This window comes from Artemia franciscana, chromosome 17 (genome assembly GCF_032884065.1).
Source record: "Artemia franciscana chromosome 17, ASM3288406v1, whole genome shotgun sequence".
Lineage (NCBI taxonomy): Eukaryota > Metazoa > Arthropoda > Branchiopoda > Anostraca > Artemiidae > Artemia > Artemia franciscana.
In genome coordinates, this window is record NC_088879.1 from 2,078,344 (window position 1) to 2,103,069 (window position 24,726).

Consider the following 24,726-nt stretch of genomic DNA (forward strand, 5'->3'; position numbering starts at 1 on the left):
TTAATAATTCACTGCAGGTGATAGATTCTTTAACAATGGTTTCAGCTAAAAGAATTGAGTCTTTCGATTTTGCGACAATGTATACTAATTTATCACTTAATTTAGTGTTTGATAATTTAAAAACTGTTATAAAGAAATCTTTCCTCTTATCTAGTAAAAGGTTCTTAAAAATAGACAGTTATAATAAAAAAGCCATATGGAGAAACTGCTTTAATACTACAGTTAACTTGAGATGTTACAGCTTGGATATGATTTTTGAGTTATTGGAATTTGTTTTATATAATACTTATATAAGATTTGGGGGTGATTTGTACAAGCAAATTATGGGAATTCCCATGGGGGGGAATGCCAGCCCATTTATAGCTGACTTGTTTTTAAGTCAACTAGAATATAAATATATGATGGATAAGAATAATCCAATTAATTTAAAACATGCTTTGTCAAATAATAAAAGATATTTAGATGATATTTTGGTCTTAAATTGTAAGGATTTCATTGATATTTCTAAAAATATATATCCATCAGAGCTTATTCTTGAGCCTAGTCATAGCGCTGGTCATGAAGATCATTTCTTAGATTTAAATATTAATATTTGTGATAATAATAAATTAAGTTTTAAAATGTATAATAAAACGGATGATTTTGATTTTGAAGTGATTAGTTTCCCATTCCCTGAAAGTAATATACACTCAAATATCACATATTCAGCGTTTTTCTCACAGTTACTTCGTTATGCAAGGATTTATAGTAATTATATTGATTTTAAAAATAGATGTAAAATCTTAAGCCAAAAATTGATATCAAGAGGTTTTTCTGCAAATAAATTAACTTGGCAATTTAAAAAATTTAGTTTTCATTATAACGAACTTTTAACTAAATATCAAAAGAATTATCTAGAAATACTTAAAGAAATTTTTAACTAATTTCGGAGGTTCGAGAAATGTTGTCACAGCGCCATTTATTTTGAATTGCGTTTCTAATTGAGCGGAATTTTTTTAAAAATTAGCCACATGGTAAAGTTGAATTCTATAATTGTTTAGTTCATTCAGGTTTTTTGCAATGTGTTAATATTTGTGATTTGGTAAAATTTATAATATTTAGTTTACCTATTGTTGCTAAAGGGAGGGATATATTAACAGGATAAGCTTGTTTTGGTTTTACTTGGTTGTTTTACATTTGCTGTTGTTTTTTTTTTTTTTTTTTTTCATGGGCATGTATTTTGGGGGTGATACCTGACGCGGGGATGCCATGGATATTCTGTGGTAGCCACAACACTGTGCTGGGTAGAGAATTTAGAGTGGCGAAACCCTATATAGGCCAGTGTATTCTCCTGATGAGCCCTTATGTTGGGTGTTGCCTCTGAATTATTTGTCTATATTATTTTTTCTATTGTTCGGTAAATGACGACTTATACTTATTGACGACATGACTGCCTGTCCATGGATTATTCTTTATGGTTGATTGTGTGTGGCTATGCTGTTTGACCTATGTGATTGTATGGATGAGTAGGGTTAAGGCCTCATTCAAGTGCTGGTCTATATTAATCACTAATTTAGGAAAACAGTCTTCCTTTTCTCCTTCTGTCTCTTTTTTTTTTTTTTTTTTTTTTTTTTTTTTTTTTTTTTTTTTTTTTTTTTTTTTTTTTTTTTTTGTGTTTGTGCTGTAGCATTGGTGATTTCTCTTTTCATGATATTATTCCAGGTTGGATCCAGTGCTGGTGGAGAAAAATTTTTTTTAGTTTTCTCCCCGACAGACCTTTACCCTGGTCCAGGTTTTTAACCTGATATTGTTAATTATTGGTGAGATGGCACTTATGCAAATTTCATTTTCTTTCATCTTTTTGTTTATGTATTTATTGACCTATTGACCTATTGACCTTGGCATGTTTTTTGGACTTTGATTGTTGGATTTTGATTTGGATGTTGGTTTGTTTTGGATTTATTTTCAATAACTTTTTATGCAACAAAACACAAATATTAGCCTCGGAACTCGGAACGATTTTTTGAAAGTTAGTAAGTGTAAAAGTCGTTGTTTTCTTTGCCAAGATCATTTTGTCCCACGAACTTCTGTTAAAAGTACATTGTATAATAAAAATTTTGCATGCAAGTTACGTGGTAATGTTAATTGTAGAACAACCAATGTAATTTACCTATTAGAATGTAATAAATGCTGCCTACAATATGTGGGGGAAACAACTAATAATATATATAAAAGATTTTCTGGACACAAGACAACAGTTAATAATGAAAAAACTAATAACTATCTAGTTCAACATTGTAGTAATGGTAAATGTTCCATATCAGATATAACTGTCACAATTTTAGAAAATTTAGAATTAGAAAATTTAAATAAAGAAGAGAAGAATAATAGACTACGTAAACAGGAGGATTTCTGGATCCATACTCTTGGTACAGCTTATCCTTTTGGGCTAAATGATCGTGTAGCAAAATATGGTGATATGTCTCATGTTGTTGTTAAATGTATTGATGGTTTTATGGACCATCCTTCTTTTACTTGTCCTACTAAACGTAAAAAACGATCGAGAGGACATAGGAAAAATAATAGAAAAAATGAATTAGATGTACATACGCTTTCTATAGATCTATGCCAGCTACTTGAATCTAGGGGTATGATTTCTGTAATAAAGTGTCTAAATAATTTATCCAAGAGGAATTTAATCAAACTTTTCTGGATTGTTAAGAATAATACAGCTCTTGATTATAATTTTAAAGTAATATGTGATACAATTTGCATTCTAACTAAAACGAAATTTATTTCAAAAAAGAAAAAGTTCGATAAGATTAGTAATAAGGATAACAGATTATATTTACCTATTAATTTTACTTGTAAGCAGATTGAAGATATTAATTTACCAGAAATTTTAAATCAGCGGCATGTGAAACAGGCCCTTCCTAGTAATTTAAATCATAATGATAGTCCAGTTTTAACTTATAAATTTTCAAAAACTATTGGCAAATTATTTTTAATTATAATTTAATACTAAAAAAACTAGATAGCGATATAAATTGGAAACCGGTTTGTAATTGTAAGCAACTTGGCCCATTTGTAAATCCTACTTACAAACATGTTATAAACAGGGGACTTTTCAATAATAAAGCAAGATGATCTTCAAATTATAATGAATAAAGGGGCTAATTTCCGTCTTTCTCATCATCTGAAACCATCGAGTGTTCTTGATGGCTTGGAAAATGATTTTGATTTATTTATTGATAAGTGGTGTAAGAAAGAGAATAAAAAATAAAGAGAGTTTTCAAAGTTGGAAGAATTTAATTATTAGTAGAATAAGAAATAAAATATATTCTAACTTAAAAAATGGTAACACTAAATCATTATTTTATAATGCGAAGATTAAACAAGCAATTGCTAATCTAAAGAATGAATTTGTAATTGTGCCAGTGGATAAAGCTAATAATAATTTTGCCATAATTTGTCAGAAACTGTATTGTGATATCTTAAAAAGGGAGTTATGCACAACTAATGTTTATGAAAAGGTAAATATAGAGGATGAGAATTTAATTGAAAAGACTGAAGAAATACTTTTTAAAAATTTTAATATTAAAATAAATGACAATGATAAAAAGTTTCCTTTCCTATATTGGACTGTAAAATTTCATAAGGATCCCCCTAAACCACGGTTTATTGCTGGAGCAGCTAAATGTCCAACCCGCATTGCTGCTACTGACCTCTCTTTAATTTTAAAGGAAATTGTAAATAAACTTAAAACCTATTGTTCTGGTATTAAAAAATTTTCGAATTTTAATCCATATTGGAGTGTTAATAATTCACTGCAGATGATAGATTCTTTAACAATGGTTTCAGCTAAAAGAATTGAGTCTTTCGATTTTGCGACAATGTATACTAATTTATCACTTAATTTAGTGTTTGATAATTTAAAAACTGTTATAAAGAAATCTTTCCTCTTATCTAGTAAAAGGTTCTTAAAAATAGACAGTTATAATAAAAAAGCCATATGGAGAAACTGCTTTAATACTACAGTTAACTTGAGATGTTACAGCTTGGATATGATTTTTGAGTTATTGGAATTTGTTTTATACAATACTTATATAAGATTTGGGGGTGATTTGTACAAGCAAATTATGGGAATTCCCATGGGGGGGGGAATGCCAGCCCATTTATAGCTGACTGGTTTTTAAGTCAACTAGAATATAAATATATGATGGATAAGAATAATCCAATTAATTTAAAACATGCTTTGTCAAATAATAAAAGATATTTAGATGATATTTTGGTCTTAAATTGTAAGGATTTCATTGATATTTCTAAAAATATATATCCATCAGAGCTTATTCTTGAGCCTAGTCATAGCGCTGGTCATGAAGATCATTTCTTAGATTTAAATATTAATATTTGTGATAATAATAAATTAAGTTTTAAAATGTATAATAAAACGGATGATTTTGATTTTGAAGTGATTAGTTTCCCATTCCCTGAAAGTAATATACACTCAAATATCACATATTCAGCGTTTTTCTCACAGTTACTTCGTTATGCAAGGATTTATAGTAATTATATTGATTTTAAAAATAGATGTAAAATCTTAAGCCAAAAATTGATATCAAGAGGTTTTTCTGCAAATAAATTAACTTGGCAATTTAAAAAATTTAGTTTTCATTATAACGAACTTTTAACTAAATATCAAAAGAATTATCTAGAAATACTTAAAGAAATTTTTAACTAATTTCGGAGGTTCGAGAAATGTTGTCACAGCGCCATTTATTTTGAATTGCGTTTCTAATTGAGCGGAATTTTTTAAAAAATTAGCCACATGGTAAAGTTGAATTCTATAATTGTTTAGTTCATTCAGGTTTTTTGCAATGTGTTAATATTTGTGATTTGGTAAAATTTATAATATTTAGTTTACCTATTGTTGCTAAAGGGAGGGATATATTAACAGGATAAGCTTGTTTTGGTTTTACTTGGTTGTTTTACATTTGCTGTTGTTTTTTTTTTTTTTTTCATGGGCATGTATTTTGGGGGTGATACCTGACGCGGGGATGCCATGGATATTCTGTGGTAGCCACAACACTGTGCTGGGTAGAGAATTTAGAGTGGCGAAACCCTATATAGGCCAGTGTATTCTCCTGATGAGCCCTTATGTTGGGTGTTGCCTCTGAATTATTTGTCTATATTATTTTTTCTATTGTTCGGTAAATGACGACTTATACTTATTGACGACATGACTGCCTGTCCATGGATTATTCTTTATGGTTGATTGTGTGTGGCTATGCTGTTTGACCTATGTGATTGTATGGATGATTAGGGTTAAGGCCTCATTCAAGTGCTGGTCTATATTAATCACTAATTTAGGAAAACAGTCTTCCTTTTCTCCTTCTGTCTCTTTATTTTTTTTTTTTTTTTTTTTTTTTTTTTTTTTTTTTATTTTTTTTTTTTTTTTTTTTTTGTGTTTGTGCTGTAGCATTGGTGATTTCTCTTTTCATGATATATATATATGTATAGATAGATAAGATTCCCCGTTTATTTTTAATATATGTAAATGAGAATGTTTTGAGATAGATCTTTTGAATCTTTTTAAAATCCAAATGCTTATACAAAATATCTCAAACCTATAGTCTTTTTTTAATAAAGACAATAGTAATTACATTTTGAATACTTGTTTCCTGTAGTTTCACCCAGTGTAACTAAGTTGGGTTGCCTTTAATTTTTTATATTTTTTAGATTACCACAAACCAAAGAAAATTTGTTCAAAATTAGATTATTTCTAATTTGCATAGCTTCATGGGAAGAAAATTAATACAGGCATAGATTATAAATATAAAATTAAAAAAATCTTTCCATAAAGATTAATAAGAAAACAATTTGAAGTCAGGTCGCCATCAGCAAAGAGAAAAGTATATTATTCTAAAAGGATGAAACTCAAAATTCGAATCAAAATCGCTATTTCTTATTACAAGCAGGGTAGATCCCAGGATCCTCTATCCTGGGATCTTTACCAAAATTTCAAAATCCTAAGATTCCCGAGATTTTTTACCACAGTTCGTTTTAACGAGCTGTATTTTTCGCAATGACTTGAGACTGCAGGTGTTTCTTTATTCAATAAACAAAACAATCACTAAATGCCTATATTTTTTTAACTCTATTGTGTTTTCAGTAAAGTAATTTTTTGAATCTCATTTGAAAACTTGTCTTTTTTTTATTTAATTAAATAAAAGTCGTTTAAAAGTCGATTTATGTCCTTTTATACCATTATGAAGTCTAAAGGTTAGACTACCTCTAAATCTTAATTTACTTTTATCATTAGTTATTATATTCTCTCTCCAAATAAAACAAGACTGTCTTTTGGACGTGAAATATGTCCTGTTCCACTTTTTTCTTTTCTTTTTAATTATATAATTGGGATTCACCGTCTAAAGTTACAGCAAATTCATATAAAAATAGTCCTCGGCCATCTTAAAATAATAACGGAATAATATGAGAAATCAAAAAGACATTAAGCCGGTCTTCATTATGACTTTTTCCGAGCGAAGCTGTTAGAGTAAAAAAGCTCTTTAGTTTATTGGAGTTGACTTTCATGAAAAATTCAATTTAGAAAGCATCAATAGAGACTGGAGCAGTCAGACAAAGTAAAAAGCAATGATGACTTTTGCCTGAAAAGGCCACAAAGAAGACATAGCTTACCTTCTTTGGTTATTGTATCAAAACACCACTTTTAATGTGGGGGGAGGCATTCGAAAACACATTTGGGAGATAGCATTTAAGTAGTGACGCACTGCTTTTCCATCATAAACAACAAATAACAAGCAAAACAATAAGGATTTTTTTTCAGTACTTGCAAAAGAGCTATTTATTCTAATTATACGACCATTGTGATTCAGGGGCCATTTTTAAGGAATTAGAACAAAATTCAGACTTTAGCTTAAAGAGCAAGGTATTGACGAGGGGTCGAACCCTCTCATATACGTAATAATTTCTGTTCGTTTTAAGTTTTAATGGTGCTCCTTACTTTCAGTCGAAAAAACTTGTTTTTTTTTCTTAATTTTATACAAGGCATATATTACTTGGAAAAGACAACTGGAAAAACTTGCTTTATGAGAAAAACGCAGTTGGCAATTTAAATATTTTGTAGTTTACATAATAACTTCAGCGATTCTGATTAAATTTTCAGGAATTATTCTAGTTTCAATTGACAAATCAGATTTTTTGTTCATTCTTGTATCTCATATCTACCTCTGTATCTACCGGAGGCCTTTACCAGCATCACTATCAAACCTTTGCCAGCAAACTAGTTTTCAAATGTTCAGGTATTTTTCTAGTTTGAATCAAAAATTAAAACTATCACTCAAACACCATAAATATTTTTGCAGTTTACATAATAACTATAGCAATTCTTTTAAAATTTTAAGGAATTTTTCAGGAATTTTAAAAGTTTCAATTGACAAATCAGATTTTTTTTTTTTTCAATTCAAATTTACGTACCTCAAATTTACCTCTATGTACCTCAAATTTACCCCTATGTACCTCAAATTTACCTCTATGTACCTCAAATTTACCTCTATGTACCTCAAATTTACCTCAAATTTACCTCTATGTACCTCAAATTTACCTCTATGTACCTCAAATTTACCTCAAATTTACCTGTATGTACCTCAAATTTACCTGTATGTACCTCAAATTTACCTCTATATACCTCAAATTTACCTTAAATTTACCTCTATATACCTCAAATTTACCTCTACGTCTACCGCAAACCTTTACCAGCATCAGTTAGAAAGTAGAATTTTCAGCCAAAGAATCGGAGACGCAAAAAGCCTTCGAATCTTGTGGAGGATGACGATTTTCGACAAAGTCAGACTTTTATGTACCTCAAATTTTCCTCAGAGACTACCTCACCCTCTCCCTCCTCAATCCAAGTTGCTGTAATGTTCTGATGTATTAGGTATGTTAACCAAACTACTAAACCACTTCCTAAATTCGGAATTGTCTTTTCAGGACGGCATTCTTTACATTAAAAAATTCATCCTCAAACTCAGCCTAAAAAAAAACAACTCGAATTTGTAAAAGAGCGGCAAACTTTTCAGATTTAGAATCAGCGCATATTTTTTAGTCAGGTTGTGAAAGGATCATTTGTAAATCAATTTGTTTGAGAATGGCCCCTTTTTTCGCAATGTTCATAGAACCTCTCCCCAACCTCACTCTCTCTCAGAGATTTGAGCCCCAAACAACTTTTTGACTTTGACGATTTAGTTTCATGTTCATCAACAAAAAAAGAGCGTATAAATGACATATCGAATCACATTTGCTGGTATTTACTCAATCTACAGTTTTTGCCCGTCCTGCAATGTTTATACTACTACTACTACTATTCCTACTACTACTACTACTACTACTACTACTAATAATAATAATAATAATAATAATAATAGCTCACTACAGCACCAAGCCACCTGAGGCCAACACAGTTACGCACGCTCATCCTCCAACCTAATCTATTCAAGGCCTCTCTCTTTACATCCTCCCAGGAAGTTCCCATTTCCTTTAAATCTCTAGCGTTGGCATTCTTTGCATTATTTCAGTCTAATAATAAAAAAAATAATTGACATAATTTGTAAAAATTAGTGTAGTAATAAGTGTCTGATCTCAGTTATTTACAGAAAAACGATTAATAATCCTGTATAAATGGCAAGATGCACCAAACACCAGATTACTCATCAAAAGTTACGAGCCTGCGAAAATTTGCCTTATTTTGGAAAATAGGGAGAAACACCCCCTAAAAGTCATAGAATCTCAACGAAAATCACACCATCAGATTCAGCGTATCAGAGAACCCTGTTGTATAAGTTTCAAGCTCCTATCTACAAAATTGTGGAATTTGTATTTTTTTTCCCAGAAGGTAGATAACGGATGCGTGTTTATTTGTTTGTTTGACAGTTGTTTTTTTTTTTTTTGTTTTTTTTTTTTCAGGGTGATTGTATCGAGCCAGTGGTCCTAGAATGTTGTGAGAGGGCTCATTCTAACGGAAATGAAAAGTTCTAGTGCCCTATTTAAGTGACAAAAACATTGGAGGGCACCTAGGCACCCTCCCACGCCAATTATTTTCCCAAAGTCACCAGATCAAAATTTTGAGATAGCCATTTTATTCAGCATAGTCGAAAAACTTTATAACTATGTCTTTGGAGACGACTTACTCCCACACAGTCCCCGCGGGAGGGGTTACAAGTTACAAACTTTGGCCAGTGCTTACAAATAGTAATGGTTATTGGGAATGTACTGACGTTTTCAGGGAGATTTTTTGGTTGGGGGAGGGGTTGATAAGAGGGGAATATGTTGGGGGAACTTTTCATGGAGGAATTTGTTATGGGGGGATGAAATTTCCATGAACGGAGAGCAGGATTTTCTAGCATTATTTGAAAAAAAGAATGAAAGAATAAATATGAAAAAGTTTTTCAACTGAAAGTAAGGAGCAGCATTAAAACTTAAAACGAACAGAAATTATTACACATATGAGAGGTTCACCTCCTCCTAATACCTCGCTTTTTACGCTAAAGTGTTTTTTGTCAACTATTTATTCTACGGCATTTGTCATTCAGGGGTCATTCTCAAGGAACTGGGACAAAATTTAAGCTTTAGTGTAAAGAGCGAGGTACTAACGAGTGGGTGAACCCCCTCATATACGTAATAAAAACATATGAATACAGAAGTTCGTTGCGTAAGCTAACTCATAAGTTACGTATATCTTTTACTAATAAAAACGTTCGTAAAAAATTAAAAGTTCTAGTTGCCTTTTTAAGTAACCAAAACATTGGAGGGCAACTAGGCCTCCTCCCCCTCTCCTTTTTTATCAAAATCATTTGATCAAAACTATGAGAAAGCCATTTAGCAAAAAAAAATATAGAAATTTCTTTTAATTATTCATCTGCGGAGAGCCAAAATCAAAACATGCATTAATTCAAAAACGTTCAGAAATTAAATATAAAAAAATAAGTTTTTTAACTGAAAGCAAGCAGCGACATTAAAACTTAAAACGAACAGAAATTACTTCGTATATGAAAGGGACTGCTCCCTCCTCAACGCCCCGCTCTTCACGCTAAAGTTTTTTACTGTTTTAAAGATTAGAGTGGAGAGAAAGAGTCAAACTTTAGCGCAAAGAGCGGGACGTTGAGGAGGGAGCAGCCCCTTTCATGTACGAAGTAATTTCTGTTCGTTTTAAGTTTTAATGTCGATCTTTACTTTCAGTTAAAAAAAACCTTATTTTTTATTTAATAACAGAAAAGTACCCGCTATTTGAGCACCATTTTTATGGTTCAACATTTTACAGCAGATACACAAGGAAATATGCTATTTTCAAAGCCCTTTCAATTCTTAATCACGCTCAGTCTAAAAATAAACGGATGACCGAGCTAAAAGAACTGTTTAAAAAAATGTTGCATGTTCTGCAGTAATAAAATGGTGGATTTGCAATTTATCATGCTCAGCTCAATTGAGGAAACGGTTTACGGTCGGTCCTTACTGGACCGTCCTCGTTTATTGGCCATAAAAAAGAACCATGACATATTATATGATTGTGTCCAATTTGCGAAAATTGAAGGGATGACTTCCGAAATTCTAAGCAATATTCCTTTGCAATATAATTTGTTCCCAAGGGATTCCAAACTTAAAGTATTAAGAACATCCAGATAAAAATGAAACCATTAAAGTACCTATGCTAAAAGTACTTTTATGGTTGACTATAGAATCCTCACGCGGAAAACATCCCCATGGCGAATTCCTCCCGTGAAAAATCCCACCTCCTACAGAAATTACTCTAGACAACTCCAGCACGGTAAAAATTTTCCCCCAGGCAATTCTCCTTAACATCTCCACGCGTAAAATTACAGTGGAACATCTTTTTTTTAGAGTAAGAATGGCAAAAGACGAGCATAAATAAGTTCATATACAAGTTCAAACATAAAGCGAACAGTAATTACTATCAACGAAATAAAAGTAGCTGAAAACGGAGAGAAAAACTGAAATGAATAATAAAATTAAATCTAGAGATAGCATATACTACTACATATAAATGAATCCTAAAACGAACTAGAATTAAAAATGAAGGATCAAGTGAGACTAAAAACGAACAGAAATTAAAAATGAAGGATCTAGTCAAACTAAAAACGAGCAGATATTAAAAATGAAGGATTAAGTCAAACTAAAAACGAGCAGAAATTAAAAATGAAGGATCAAGTCAAACTAAAAACGGACACAAATTAAAAATGAATAATCACATCAAACTAAAAACGAACAGAAATTAAAAATGAAGGAACAGAAGCAGGACTAACACTTCCTAAACCTTCTAAAGGCTAGAGCATCATTTGCATTTTACTGAAAACGATTTGTATTTTGAACAGTGTGTTTTTTGTCCGCCAAAACTTCAACCAATCGCCTATTACAGACAGTTAATAACTATTGTCGCAGTTCAATCCACAGTTAATAAAATTAGGGAAATTAAGTCTTTTTTAGGTAAAAACTAATGAACCATTAAGTTAAACCACACTATTGAAAAAAACCAAAACAAAATTACAATGATATCTATAAACAAATTCAAATGTTTCTGGTTTTTCAATTACAGAATTTCTTCCGGAAGTTCTACTTGAAAAGCCGATGGTTGAAATATGTCAGCATACACCGAGGGGTCACGGATTTCACAAATCACGTACAGCACGGGGAGCGTTCTAAGCGTGTTGACAGTTTGTCAAACGGGTTGGAACTTTTTCAAACGTTGGAGGGTCAATGCCATGCGTGGCGGAGTGTGAAGCACATGTGGCGCTTCGTGATGTACACTAAGGGATGCAAAGTAGGGACCCCTCGATGTTAGATACCACAAAATATGATCAACTCTTGCTCAATCTTCCCTTTACAACATTTGACTAAGAAAAAGCCGCTTACACAGTCATACACATTTGGTATTGAATTATAGTTAATTTTTCCCACGAAAACGCATTCAGATGGAGAAACCGTATTTTTAATTATTTTTTTTGTGTCAATGCGACGTAAATGTGTAATTTGTATACATAAGGTGACCTTCATACATATTGCTTCTTAGCTTGACGCTTTCCTGACGAAAAATAATAACAAAATAATAATAAAAATTAATAATATATAGATGTAAATTAAATAATGACAACATAAATAACAAAAATAACAATAATATACATATAATAATATAAATAATAATGTAATAATAAAATAGAATAAAAAAAAATAATAATATAAATAAAATCGTTGAAATCACTCCTCAAATTTAATCTTTATTTAGGATGCCCTTGAAAATAGTCCCGCAGGATTGGCGCAGGTCCAAACAGGACTTTTTTCACCAGATCTTATATAAATTGAATATAAAATAAAATCAAACGTCTTCTCGATTTCGTGGTGTACAAGGAGTTGTAAGCCCCCAAAAGGTTTGGAATAATCGAAAATCCATGAGTAAAGTCTGATATAAATGACTTGTCTATTTCTTGTCTCAATGTTTACAGAAATTATTTTTGTATCAATGTCTACAGAAATTGTATCGGCCTGGGTAAACTATATGCGTGAAGGGAAGGCCTAGTTCTAGTTTGATTAAATGAAGCTTTTTCAACTGAAAGTAAGGAGCAACATTAAAACTTAAAACAAAGAGAAATTATTGCGTATATGAGGCGGGGTTGCTCCTCCTCAACACCTTGCTCTTTACACTAATGTTTTTTTTGTACTTTAAAAAAACTTCTTATTGTTCTAATTAAAAGAACACAGTGTTTCCGGAGTCATTGTTAAAGAATTAGGACAGAATTCAAACTTTAGCGTGAAAAGCGATGTGTTCAGGCTCTAGAACACATCGCGTGTCAAAAAAGTGTCAGTCCTTGACTCTAGGACTGACACTTTTATTTATATTTTAGCTATAGTTTACTTAGTAACTGAGAAGGAGTAACTAAAATGTTTTGTGGGCGAAAAGGAGTACGGTGTCCAAATCGATTTGAGAGCCATTGCTCTAGACAATTCAATCCTGGTGAAAATTTACCCCGGACACTTACCCTTATCATCTTCACGCGTAAAATTAAATAGACAAAGAGAAAACAAGACAAAGAAGAATCTCCTATAGGAATTCCGGCAAATTTCACCTGTGTAAAATGTCCTCGAAAAATTGATCCCCTGAAAACTTACCACCCACGATAAACTATCCCCGTGGAAAATTCCACCTGTCGAAAATTCGACCCATTCATCTGAAAATGTATGCAGACTTCCTAATAGCAAATACTTCACGTAAACAATGGGCAAATTTTTTAACTTAAAGACCTTTCCCCAGGAGCTATGGGGGGAGGGGGGTAGTGAAATCTCCAAAGGTATGTATGGACCTTTCAACTATGCTGAATAAAATGGATAACTCAAAATTCTGATGGGGCAATTTAGAGAAAAAGGGCCGTAGGAGGGGGTCTAGTTGCCGTCCAGTCATTTGGTCGCTTAGACAGGGCACTAGAACTTTTAATTTCCGTTCAAACGAGCCCTAATCCGATATTTTAGGACCACTGGGTCGATACCCTCACCCCTGTGAAAAAAATAAATGAACACACATCCGTGATCTTTATTATGTCAAAAAGTACAAAATTTGACTCTTGTTTGTTTTGTTTTTTTCAAATTTTTCCTTCTTACTTTGCGTTTGTTTCTTAGTGTTGTGCAGCAGTAATTCTTCTGTAGCTCACTTTTTGCATGAGAAGATAAGACCAAAAATTTGAGAACTACTCCTACCACAAGCAACTCATTGGTGCACCAAACCAAGTGAGGCCAATACAACTAAATGAATCCTTCTTCTGCTCCCATCTGTTAAAAACCACTCCATCTTCTACCAGGAAATTCTAATCTCCTTAAAGTCCTTTCTTATTGCTTCTGCTCACTCCACTCAGGGACGACCTGCTTTTCACTAAGCCCCAGAGAAGCTTTGTTACAAGAATATTTTTAGTGGTTTAAAAACATCCGGGTGTGATTTTAGTGCATGAAAGATGATAACAACCCTTTCGTAAATTACAAACAACTCGTTGTATTCATCATGAAAGAAGACCTTAAGGGGAGTGGTTTAAGCGGTATTTCGTTCAGATGGACGAAAGGAAAAACATATCTCCAGTAAAGCGTCACTGAACCTCTCTCAAAGAAGTAAAAGTTGTACACTCTAAGTAGCCTGTGAGAAAGTTTTAGGTGGCCTGCGATTGCAATAAAGACTTCTACTCCTCCTCTATCTCTCCTGCCCACTCCTGCTCCAAGCACCTTCTTTTGCTTATCTGTTTTTCTTCTTTCTATTAGTGCGTGTTCGTCGGTTAGCTGCCGACCAATAAGGGTGCCCCCACATAGGGCTGTCTTGCCACTCGACATTTGGGTAACATCGGTTGAAAAAGACAAACGTAGGCGTGGCATGAGGCTATGAAATCTTTGAAAAAAAGCCGCTGAGAACAATCACAAATCCAGTGTTACCAACCCGGTGCAATTGTACCGTCTTTGCTACAATTTTGAGGTCCTGGTACAATGAGTTATATTTATAAATTTGTTGGTATAATCGAATCTTCTGACACATTTTGATTTTACTTGTTCCTTTCTGACTCGGATATCTGTTTAAATTTTAGTTTTTCTTATTTTTACAGTAAATTATTGACGTGCTGTACAAATGGTACAAATTAATCTCTGGCGGTACAATTTTAGATCGGGAAGCTGGTATAGTTTATTTCAAAGCGTTGGCAATACGCTATATTTTTTAGGCATAGCTCTGTTACCTTAACTTAAACTTTTTGTTGAAGTGTAGCTCACTGTATGCTCCAGTGCACATTTTGTTAATTTATTTTTGGTGTTTAATTTAAATCTTAAATATTGAGGAGTCAGATAGTAACTTCAAAGGATTTGCATGAAGAAGTAATATTCACAACTGCGTTGGATTCAGGTAGCTTAAGGCTGTAAGTTATTTATAGCACTCTCAGTAGGGATCCTAGTTTTATTAGTTAGTGATCTTAACTAATTTATTATTGACTCATTAATTAATAATTAATTAGTGATCTTAGTTTCACTATCATAATTACATATTTTACTGTTTTTCATTAACCTGGGCACCATTAAGTAGTAGTAGTAATTAAGTAAGTAGTGAGTAAGACGGCACTAGACCCTTAAGGTCCAAACTAGGGCGGTGCTGATCTCTGTTTCATTGTCCTTCAGCCAGGAAGTGCAATGAGGGGTTGGGGGCCAACCATCCTGTGCCTCCACACACCCTTCCTGTTTACCTTCCCCAGATTTCTCCAGGTACACATTTAGAGCTGGGTCGACTCTGACTGAGCTTACAGAGTCACGCCACTGACCCCCCGTCCCAAACTAAATAACTGGTCACAACTGGGATTGAACCCGTGCCCCTTGGACACAAAATTCCCACGCCAGCGCGCCAACCACTCGGCCAGGACGGGCACCATTACGACTGCTTCTCTATAATTTGCCCTGTCTATTCACTTTTTAGTATAACATACTTTAAAAAAGCACTTACCATTATTCCCTCTTGTGAACACCAGCTTGTTAGTTCCTTCCACTGAGTTATAGGTTGTGATTTGGCCATAACGCTTCTTCGCAAATCGAAGAACTGAAAAATCCGCATTTTGATTTACATTTGAATGCTTTTGAACTGTAACCCGGATTTCTGAGTTTTCCACTTCTGACTGTCCAGTGACCTAAAATATAGACAAATTTGAAACATTTGTAAGAGTCCAGTAAAATTTGATGACCGAGTCAAAACTCGAACGTCTTTATGGTATGATCAACCTTTCAATTTGTATTTCCTGAGAGCAGGAAAATATATTATTAATTATATTATCTGTTTGTGTAAGTGTGTGTGTGGGAGGTAAAAGTTAGGGATCAGGTGTAGTAAAACATAAAATGAGACAAATCATCATTTACAAGTGCACACACACCTATGTACGTGTTTTCTGGTGAAGAAGAATTGAAGGAGAAGGAGAACTGAAGGACAATGAAGCATTTTGATTTAGAAAGTATTTTGTTATTGCATCTCCTTCGTACTTTTTATAACCTCTTCAACGCAAAAAAAAAAAAAAAAACAAATGAAAGTAGCTTTTACTTAGTACTAGTAAAGCTTGGGAGGTATTTTGGGAGACATTTTCCTTCTTCTTTTCCTAAAAACTAAAAAGAATTTTGGTGATCGATCACTAGCTTTTGCTAAAAAGCTAAAAATATGGCAATAAGCCAAATTAACTTTTCGGGTTTGAGATTCGCAAAATAATTATCGTTGTATTTAAAATCAATTCTAACAGGAATTTTCAACATGAATCATAATAATCACCATTAGGGAAAAATGTACACGATTTTTCAACATCAAGCAAACATTCCCACGAGTTCTCGTTTGTTTTATAAGCGTAGTTTCAAAATTAACGTTTTTCTCACACTCAACGTCCCATTGACGAGAAATAAGATTGACGCCGGCTGCCATCTAGATTCAAGGAGTTTACAACTCAACAATTCGGGTGCTTTCACATTGCTGTGTAAAAGCCCGCGTTAAACAGAGCTTATTGCAATTGGCTATCGTAAGTTTATCAGAGACCTCTGATTGGTTGTAAGTGTTTGCATCACATAACTTTCAAGCAATGAGAGGCCTTTTCTTTGACAAAATTACGAAGATTAAATTGCGGTAAAAGCACAAGTCTTTTGTTGCGTTTTAACCAGCAATTAGATGACGCTGAGGTTTTTCCATGTCCTCAGGGTGAATGAATGGTAGTTCATTTCATAAATAAAAGGAATATAAAATAGGCCCAAAATCAATACAACATATCGATCAGATTCGTTGAGCGGCTTTATTTTTTTTTTCTTTAATTGACGAACCTAGTCTAAAGATCAACCTTTGCTAATAGTAACCAAAGCTCAAAAAAAGGGGTAGTTTGAGAACAAAAATCAAAACATTTTTTTTTTCATCCTGATTCGAAACACGTAAAATTTCAAACTTTAAAATTAACCCTCAAAAACTATTTGTACATGAGAATTTGCATAATTTAAGAAAGGGGAAGAAATTTCAAGAAATTTGGGTGGAATCTTGAAAACTACATCCTCAGGCAACATCTCTGTAGATTCAAGATAGAACATTTTCAGTACCCCTTCTACAAAAATACAAGATTTAAAGAAAAAGAAAACCGCATCAAAATTAGTTTATATGCATTTTTGTTACTTTTTTACGAGTCGGACAGATATTTTGGGTCGGGAGGTTCATAAGCCTTAGCCCATTCCCATGGATACGGCCTCGCCTTCAATAGTGCAATTTCAGGCCCAATTTTCTTTCTCGGGGCATTCTGATCAAAAGGGCTAAACTTCAATGTAAAGAGTTAATGAGAGAGGCAGCCCTCTAATATTTAGAATAACCCCGAAAATGACGGCAAAACGAACGTAGATTAATATATGCACATGTAACGATGTTTTTTTGTCAAATAAATATATATGTATTAAAATAAATATATATGAGTGTATGTGTTTATGTTTTAGCTTTTTTGAATAACCCTGTTACCGATTTCATTCCGGAGTTTATCCCCTGCCCTAAGTTATGTGCTCTCTGTTGAGGGAATTCATTTTAACAAAACGTAACCTAACCTAACCTAACCTAACAAAACGTAATTTCTTACGACTCAACTTGAAAGCTTAGTTATACTGAAAATAAAGAAAATCATAATGAAATTAATGAAGAATGCCCACGTTTTTGTATGATCAAATCAAAACATAAACCGCTGGCATACGAGCATGATTTCTAAAAGTCTAAAACACACCTTTACTACTACTACTACTACTACTACTAGTTCATAGTAACGCCGCCTGAGGCCAATACAGCTACGCCTGCTCATCCTCCATCCCAATCTATTCAAAGCTTCACTCTTTACACCCTCCCAAGAAGTTGCAGTTTCCCTTAAATCTTTCCTTCCTTACGACATACTTCCATTCAGAAGCGGCCTATCTTTCGTTTGGCCCTAGATGGCTTGCCCGACAAGGACAATCTTGGGCAACCTATCATCCTTCCCCGCAAAAATTGTCGTAACCATTTTAGCCTTTCTCTCATTATAGCCACATTTTTCGTATAGATTACTGTTTGAGGTGCAGTCAGTTAGTCGGGTACCCAGAACAATTCCAAAACACACCTTTAGAAGGAGTAATTCTGAGAGAGGATCATTCAAGTCACTAATTATTAAGGTAATCATTTTTAGAAAAAAAGGGCCCCACGCGTCCTACATAGTAGCCAATATACCCACGTTCCAGTTCGGGTATGTTGTTATTTATTTATTTTTTAACCCCTATTGTATGAAAAATATGCGTGCTAAAATAGAAAATCAACTAAAAAGTATATAGGGAATAAAAATATTCATGCAGGACATCAATAGAAATAGTTAGAGGACAATTGTACCTTGTTAGAACAATAAATTGCCAGCACTCATTATGAATTTCGAGGGATCTGTGCCATATGGGACTCTGGAGAAAAACCTTGGCACACCTTTACTAATGTGAGCCCACTGGTTCACTGGGAAATTAGACATTAATATTGAGCTTACAATAACATAAACTTTCATCCGGTCATAGATGAAAAATGAAACTAAAGCCATTAGGACTTTGTTGAAAGGCCATGCCATTAGGTCTGTCTTCTCTTAGCATTTGTGTTTCCATTCCCGGAACCTTCCTCAAATCGAAACGCCTTAACAGCTGAAAGCTACAGAGGAAACCATAATTTTTCCAGTTCTGTCTTTTAATTGTCTAAGGGGATGGGGGCAGTGACAGCGATATATGACCTTACACATATGTAAGTTATTTTGCCACCATCGCCTTCCCTGAAGAACTCGACTAAAGCATTAAGACTATGTCTGACATTACGTCTGGTAAAGGTTCGTGTATGATTTTGTCAATAATTTTTGCTTCTAATTTTTGTAACCCGTATACCAGGGCTCTCACTTCAATTAGATGTCACTAATATAGCTTTTAAATAACGAATTTAAAATGAGACTTACAAAAATGTGTAAGGTCTTAACCATCTTTGATGGAGTATCGGTGGCTATCATCAGAAGGGGACGAGTAGCCTATAGGACCTTATGGGTTGTGACAGGGGTAGGGGGTACCAGTCGTGAAATTAATGCTAGCATGGGGACATTCTCTGAATCCAGAGTCAGGCTATTGATCTGCTAGCTCAGAGCTAACAGTGCCGCAGTGCTAGGAGGCAGATTCAGTGGGTCAATAAAAGTTGCTACGCCTCTTCCAAAGTGCAGAATACGAAACGATGCAGAGGTGCAGACACCTTACGATTACTACTCTCACAAAGTCACACATAACCTTATATTACCTCTTATGAGAGCCCACTTTCAATAAGTTAATACCCCCACTCAAAAACATCGCTAACGGTGGAATGGCTGATTAGGGGTAAATCTTGAGAGTATTTCTGGACATGGATTATCTTGTGACCACCATATTTGAAAAAAAGTTGAAATTATGGTAGAAAGAAGCTGAAGCATCTCCACATTTTTTTTTGGGGGGGCAAGATCTTTCGTACGTACCTGGTTATCATAAAAATAGTTGCTAAAAGATTATTATAGCAACAAATAACATAGGTAGAGGTAATAATAACCCAGTGCATGACTATCCCAGTTACTCTTATAACAGAAGATGAGATAGCACATAAGCTATGTTTCATCATTTCTTTATAATTGCAGTTAGCCATCAAATCTTAATAGCGCAAAATAGATGACGAAAAACAAAATTATTTTCGTTAGCAACAAAACTAATTTTTTTTTTAGATCACCTGATCCATCCTAAACCATCTTCAAGGAAATATGTGTAAAGAAATTGACGGAACATTGATCGATCATAATTATTGACTGTGTTGGTTCAATTTCGTGCCAGAAACTAGAGTGGGAATATCTTCTAATCTAGACACTTAATTTGTTTTCACTTGCCGGAAGTTAGAGAACAGTGTTGTCAATTAAATTTCTTTTCATAGTATTTCCACTTCCAAGGTAGCACAGGCAATTACGTAAGCAGGATTATTTTTCGGGAATGGGCCAATAATAAAAAAGCTCATTTTGATAAGAACCACCCAGGAAATTGGAAAAACTTAGTATTTGAGGGGGAGGCAGGCCTCTTCCCCTTTGTATATCCTCTAAGCACAGGTATCAATATTGAAACCAGGCAAATTAGCCTCAGGGTCATTCATCCTTAGATTTGTAGACGAGAGGGTATGTGAATTATCTTCACCATTTTTTTTTACCGTGATAGAGATATTCATGGTTATGAGACTAGATTTAGTGATAATTTTGCGATTGCGCAGAGGAGCAGCGCACTGCCCGGATTCGGATTAGCGTTTCTTGTAACTTCAATGTGGAATTAGTTACCGGTGAGCATTAGGGCAATTGAACATATTTTAGTTTTTAAGTAGGGAGGGAATAAGCATGTCAGTTTTTTTTTTAAGTGCAGGGTTTGCATTTTGCAAAAATTGTTTTTCTGTTTATAAGCAAAGAAACCCAAACCTAATCTGCCCTTGTAACTTTATTCACTTAGAATATGATTCTAGACCCCTTGTGTGCTTTACATCTGGCTTCTTATTTAAACACATCTATTGGTATAAAATCTTTGTTTATAGCTAATGACCTCGTCTTCCGATTTGACTTGATGCCAAATCGTGAATCGCTCATGAATCTCGACTAAGCCAGGCCAAAAACTATTCGAAAAAAGAACTAATTCACCTTGCGTGTTATTTGTTCCCGACTCAGTCGAGTTTTCTCTCTTTCGGGAATTTAATATGTTGTGTAAATATGGTATTAATAATAAAACCTTGAACCTAAGTTATAAAATTGAGAAAATGAGGGGCTTCAAAATAACTTCAACATAAAACTGACAGCATGACAAACGCCAACCCCTGTTACTTCTTTTTCTCCGGCACTACGCACAACAGGCGCTATATCTCTTCACGGTGTCAAAGTCAATGATTAATACTGGTTTGACAATTATGATTTATATTCACCACTGGGTGGCGATAAAAATTTAAAGGGGCGAGTCCATTAAAAGCGTCATATTTCCATGGTCCGTCGCTACTCTGAATAAAATCTACATGGTAATTCTGGTTATATTGAAAGTAAGACTGTCGTAAAACTTATAAACAAATATATGCTCTTATGCGATTTGGGCAAGGGGGTTAAACCAAGACGCTCCCCCTCAAGTGTAGATTTAACTTATGCTTTTCATTGTGAAAGCACATTCCGTAGTATATATCGTCACCTGCACAATCTAGAAGGGGTAAATTCTCCCACGAGATTAGTTTAAGTGCCCATCCAGAAATATGGAAAGATTTTTTTTTCATGTTTCTTGACTCCCTCCCACTCTTCCCAAAAAGGAAAAATGTATGATCAAACCTCTCTGTGCTTATGATAGATGAGTTAAAATTTTAACTCATTAGTTATATTTTTGACTTTCGTGTAGCTACCTGGATCTTCAAATTTTGTATGTTTGTAGGTCTTTGTCTCGTTAGAACCTTAAAATTTCGGGGTCAACTTTTTTCGTCTTTCCTTATAGTCCGTACTTAAGCCGTAACTATTCGTAACCTATATTTGTACTCTAAAAACCTATCGGTTGACCTTTGAAAATATTTTGGTGGAATACTTCTTTTTTTCACTTTAATGGCACCCTTTCTTCCTGATTTGAACCCACAATTCCCCCTTTGCACTCTCTTCAGAATCGTAATCAAACAGGTCTGCCTCACTGCCTAGCACTGAAAGAGTATTCTGCCTAGCGTTCTTGGAAAGATATTTCCAAGAGGACAAGACTAATGTCTAAAACTCTTCGCGAAGGGCACTGATTACCCCCACCTGGTGTACATTTCAGAACGCTACGCATGCCGCACAGTTTTCAAAAACGCTTGATACACTCCCCAGAACGATTGGTACACTTCTGCCACTCTTGACACGCCCCATCTGGTGAACATGATTTCTGAGAGAGAGCGGTCCCTCGACTTTTCTAAAAAAAATTGTTTAATGTAATTCTTAAAATATGTAGACTATTAACCTTGTTGACATGTTTTGAGATTTTTCTAATCTATTGAAGCATAATCTAAATTGAATCAAATAATTGTGATTGTAATCAGAAATTATAATTGATGAGGTGGCACCCACTTGTAGAAATTACGTACACAAGCTGACGCGTGCCATGCGTGGCATAAACTATGCCAATCGCGGTGGAACTGTGTGGCATATCTGACGTTCTGAGTCATACACCAGGTGACGAGAAGTGGTCGCCCCCTTGGTACTTGCTTGAGATAATTATTATTTGAAAATTTAGTTTAATAACTGGACTGATCAATTCAAGCAAACTTTAGTTGCATATCTATGTTACGTAGTCTGGAATAAGGTTAACAAAGTACGTCTTTCCTTAGGAACAAGTATAAAAAGAAAAGAAAAAAAAAATTGAGAAAACCTTAATCTAAAGATCTTCTTATTAATCTTACAGAATAAACCTTACAAATTATTTTGCATAAGGCATTGATGTAATTATTCATGCTTTAATACATTTTCCTTCTTCATTATAAACGGCTTACCACAACGACATTTCGCTGCACCAAATAATGGAAGAAAAAATTGTCTTTTAGAAATATAGCCTGTCGACCGCAAAGTATTGTGTTAAGGCGTAGAAAATCGCGTGCATTCACCAAATTATGTTAATTTCTCAAGAATTACAGGGAATTTGCTTGAAAACAAATGTCATTTTTAAATGTGACGAATCTTGTAACTGAATAGAACAACATAATTATTTATAACATGGATTGAAATTTGCTTAATGAGTTTTAATTCCTAGCCTTTTACAGTAGGAGAAATTCTTGACGTATCTTGAACAATTTATAGCAATCATGTTTTACTAGGGCAATTTTTTAAGTTAAAAAAAATGGCACGGAAATTTAACGCTTTTCGTCCTGCAGTATTTCAGGAAGAACAATAATATATAAAATATCTTGGTCACTAAATGGTTGTTGCCAAGGTCAGACGCGTATGCAAAGTTTTGTCCGGGAGGGAATAAAAAAAGCCACAGCTTTTATTTTATGATTCGAATAAGATGTACCCATAAATTCCAGAAAATTTAGTTTTTCTGAGAGGCTGAACCTCAAACTCCCCCCCCCCGTGCGACCCTGGCGAGATCCTAAGGCCGTGTCTAACTTTTTTACATTTCTGAGGTGAGCTTTTCTCAAAGATAGTCAGTAGGGGAAAGCGTAGATTAGGAAGACCTAACTCTGACTGAACATGCGTTGCCCTACTAATCCTCCCTTTAAGAGCAGCTTGACAATCAGAACATGATGTGTAGAGTTGTGAAAATGTCAGATGGGATCGATAGGCGCAGCAATGAAATGTTGCCTTACAGCTCGCTTTTTGGGCAGATAAAATCCCTGGTACGTTCAGTTTTTTGAGGTTGCCTTTATGAGCTGTGGTTAATTTTCAGAGGATTCTAACTCATTCTGAGGGGGAGGAATCCAGGGGCGTATCTTCACCATTTGTAATGGGGGGAGGGGATAAGAAGGGTACATATATGGATAGTCAGGGGGCATGAGATATATAATAATTTTATCTCCGCATTATTGGGGGGCAACTGCCCCCTTGACACCCCCCCACCCCTCCAAACAACACCCCTAAATGAATCTAAGTGGGGAAACGAGTTTGTATAGTAATTATGTGAACAAGACGTTTATATTTTCCTTTATCTTTTCACATCAGGAGTGTTATTAGGAGGGGGGCTCAGAATATCTCCTGTTCCCTGGCTATACTTCTGGCCCGTTAGAATATTTCAACATAAGCCCATCATTAAGCATCAAAGCATGGCAGGCAGCAGATTAATTACGTGGTATGATGGAAGACTTGTGTTTTTGCATTAATTTGTAAAAGTTGTGTGAACCAAGTATGAAAAAGACAAATTACAACCCTATCCGACAGGATGAGCTGATTTCCCAAATATGACAAAGCATATCCCACACACTGCTTAAAATATAATCTCAGTAGGCTACTGTGAATAAAAGCTAGTTTTGGTGTTGCTTAGTTGTTCTACATTTGTTTTTTCATAGGCATATATTTTGGGGGTGATACCTAGCACGGAGATACCATAGGGAATTTATGGTAGGCACGCCACTTGCCTGAGTAGGGAATTTGAAGTGCCGAAACCCTATATGCAAGCGTGTATTCTCCTGATGAGCCCTTGTGTTGGGTTGTCGCCTCTGAATTATTTGTCTTTATTTTTACTGTTTTTAATATTTGGCAAATGACGACTTATACTTACTTACGACATGACTGCCTGTCCATGGATTATTCTTTATGGTTGATTGTGTATGGCTATGCTATTTGACCTATGTAATTGTATGGATGAGTAGGGTTAAGGCCTCATTCAAGTACTGATCTATATTAATTATTAATGTAAGAAAACAGTCTTCCTTTTCTCCTTTTTTTTATGTGTTTGTGCTGTTGCATTGCTGATTTCTTTTTTCATTATATATATATATATATATATATATATATATATATATATATATATATATATATATATATATATATGTAAAATCCAGTCATACAAAAAAGACGGATAAATAACAAAAGAAGAACAAATGAATAAAACATTAAAGAAAAAAAGTAAACACTTATAACCAACTACACCACAACTTCAACAAATTACCGTGTCGATTCCGATGTCAGAAGATGGTTC

At 34.1% G+C, this 24,726-nt stretch overlaps 1 protein-coding gene across 1 annotated transcript in view; it reads right to left on the reverse strand.

Moving 5' to 3' along the window:
• LOC136037733 (transforming growth factor beta receptor type 3-like) overlaps positions 1-24,726 on the reverse strand; it is a 167,412-nt gene that overhangs the window by 62,721 nt on the left and 79,965 nt on the right. The window contains exon 5 of the mRNA XM_065720508.1: positions 15,521-15,701. Coding sequence (XP_065576580.1) covers positions 15,521-15,701 — 181 coding nt within the window. The remainder of the gene's footprint in view (positions 1-15,520; positions 15,702-24,726) is intronic.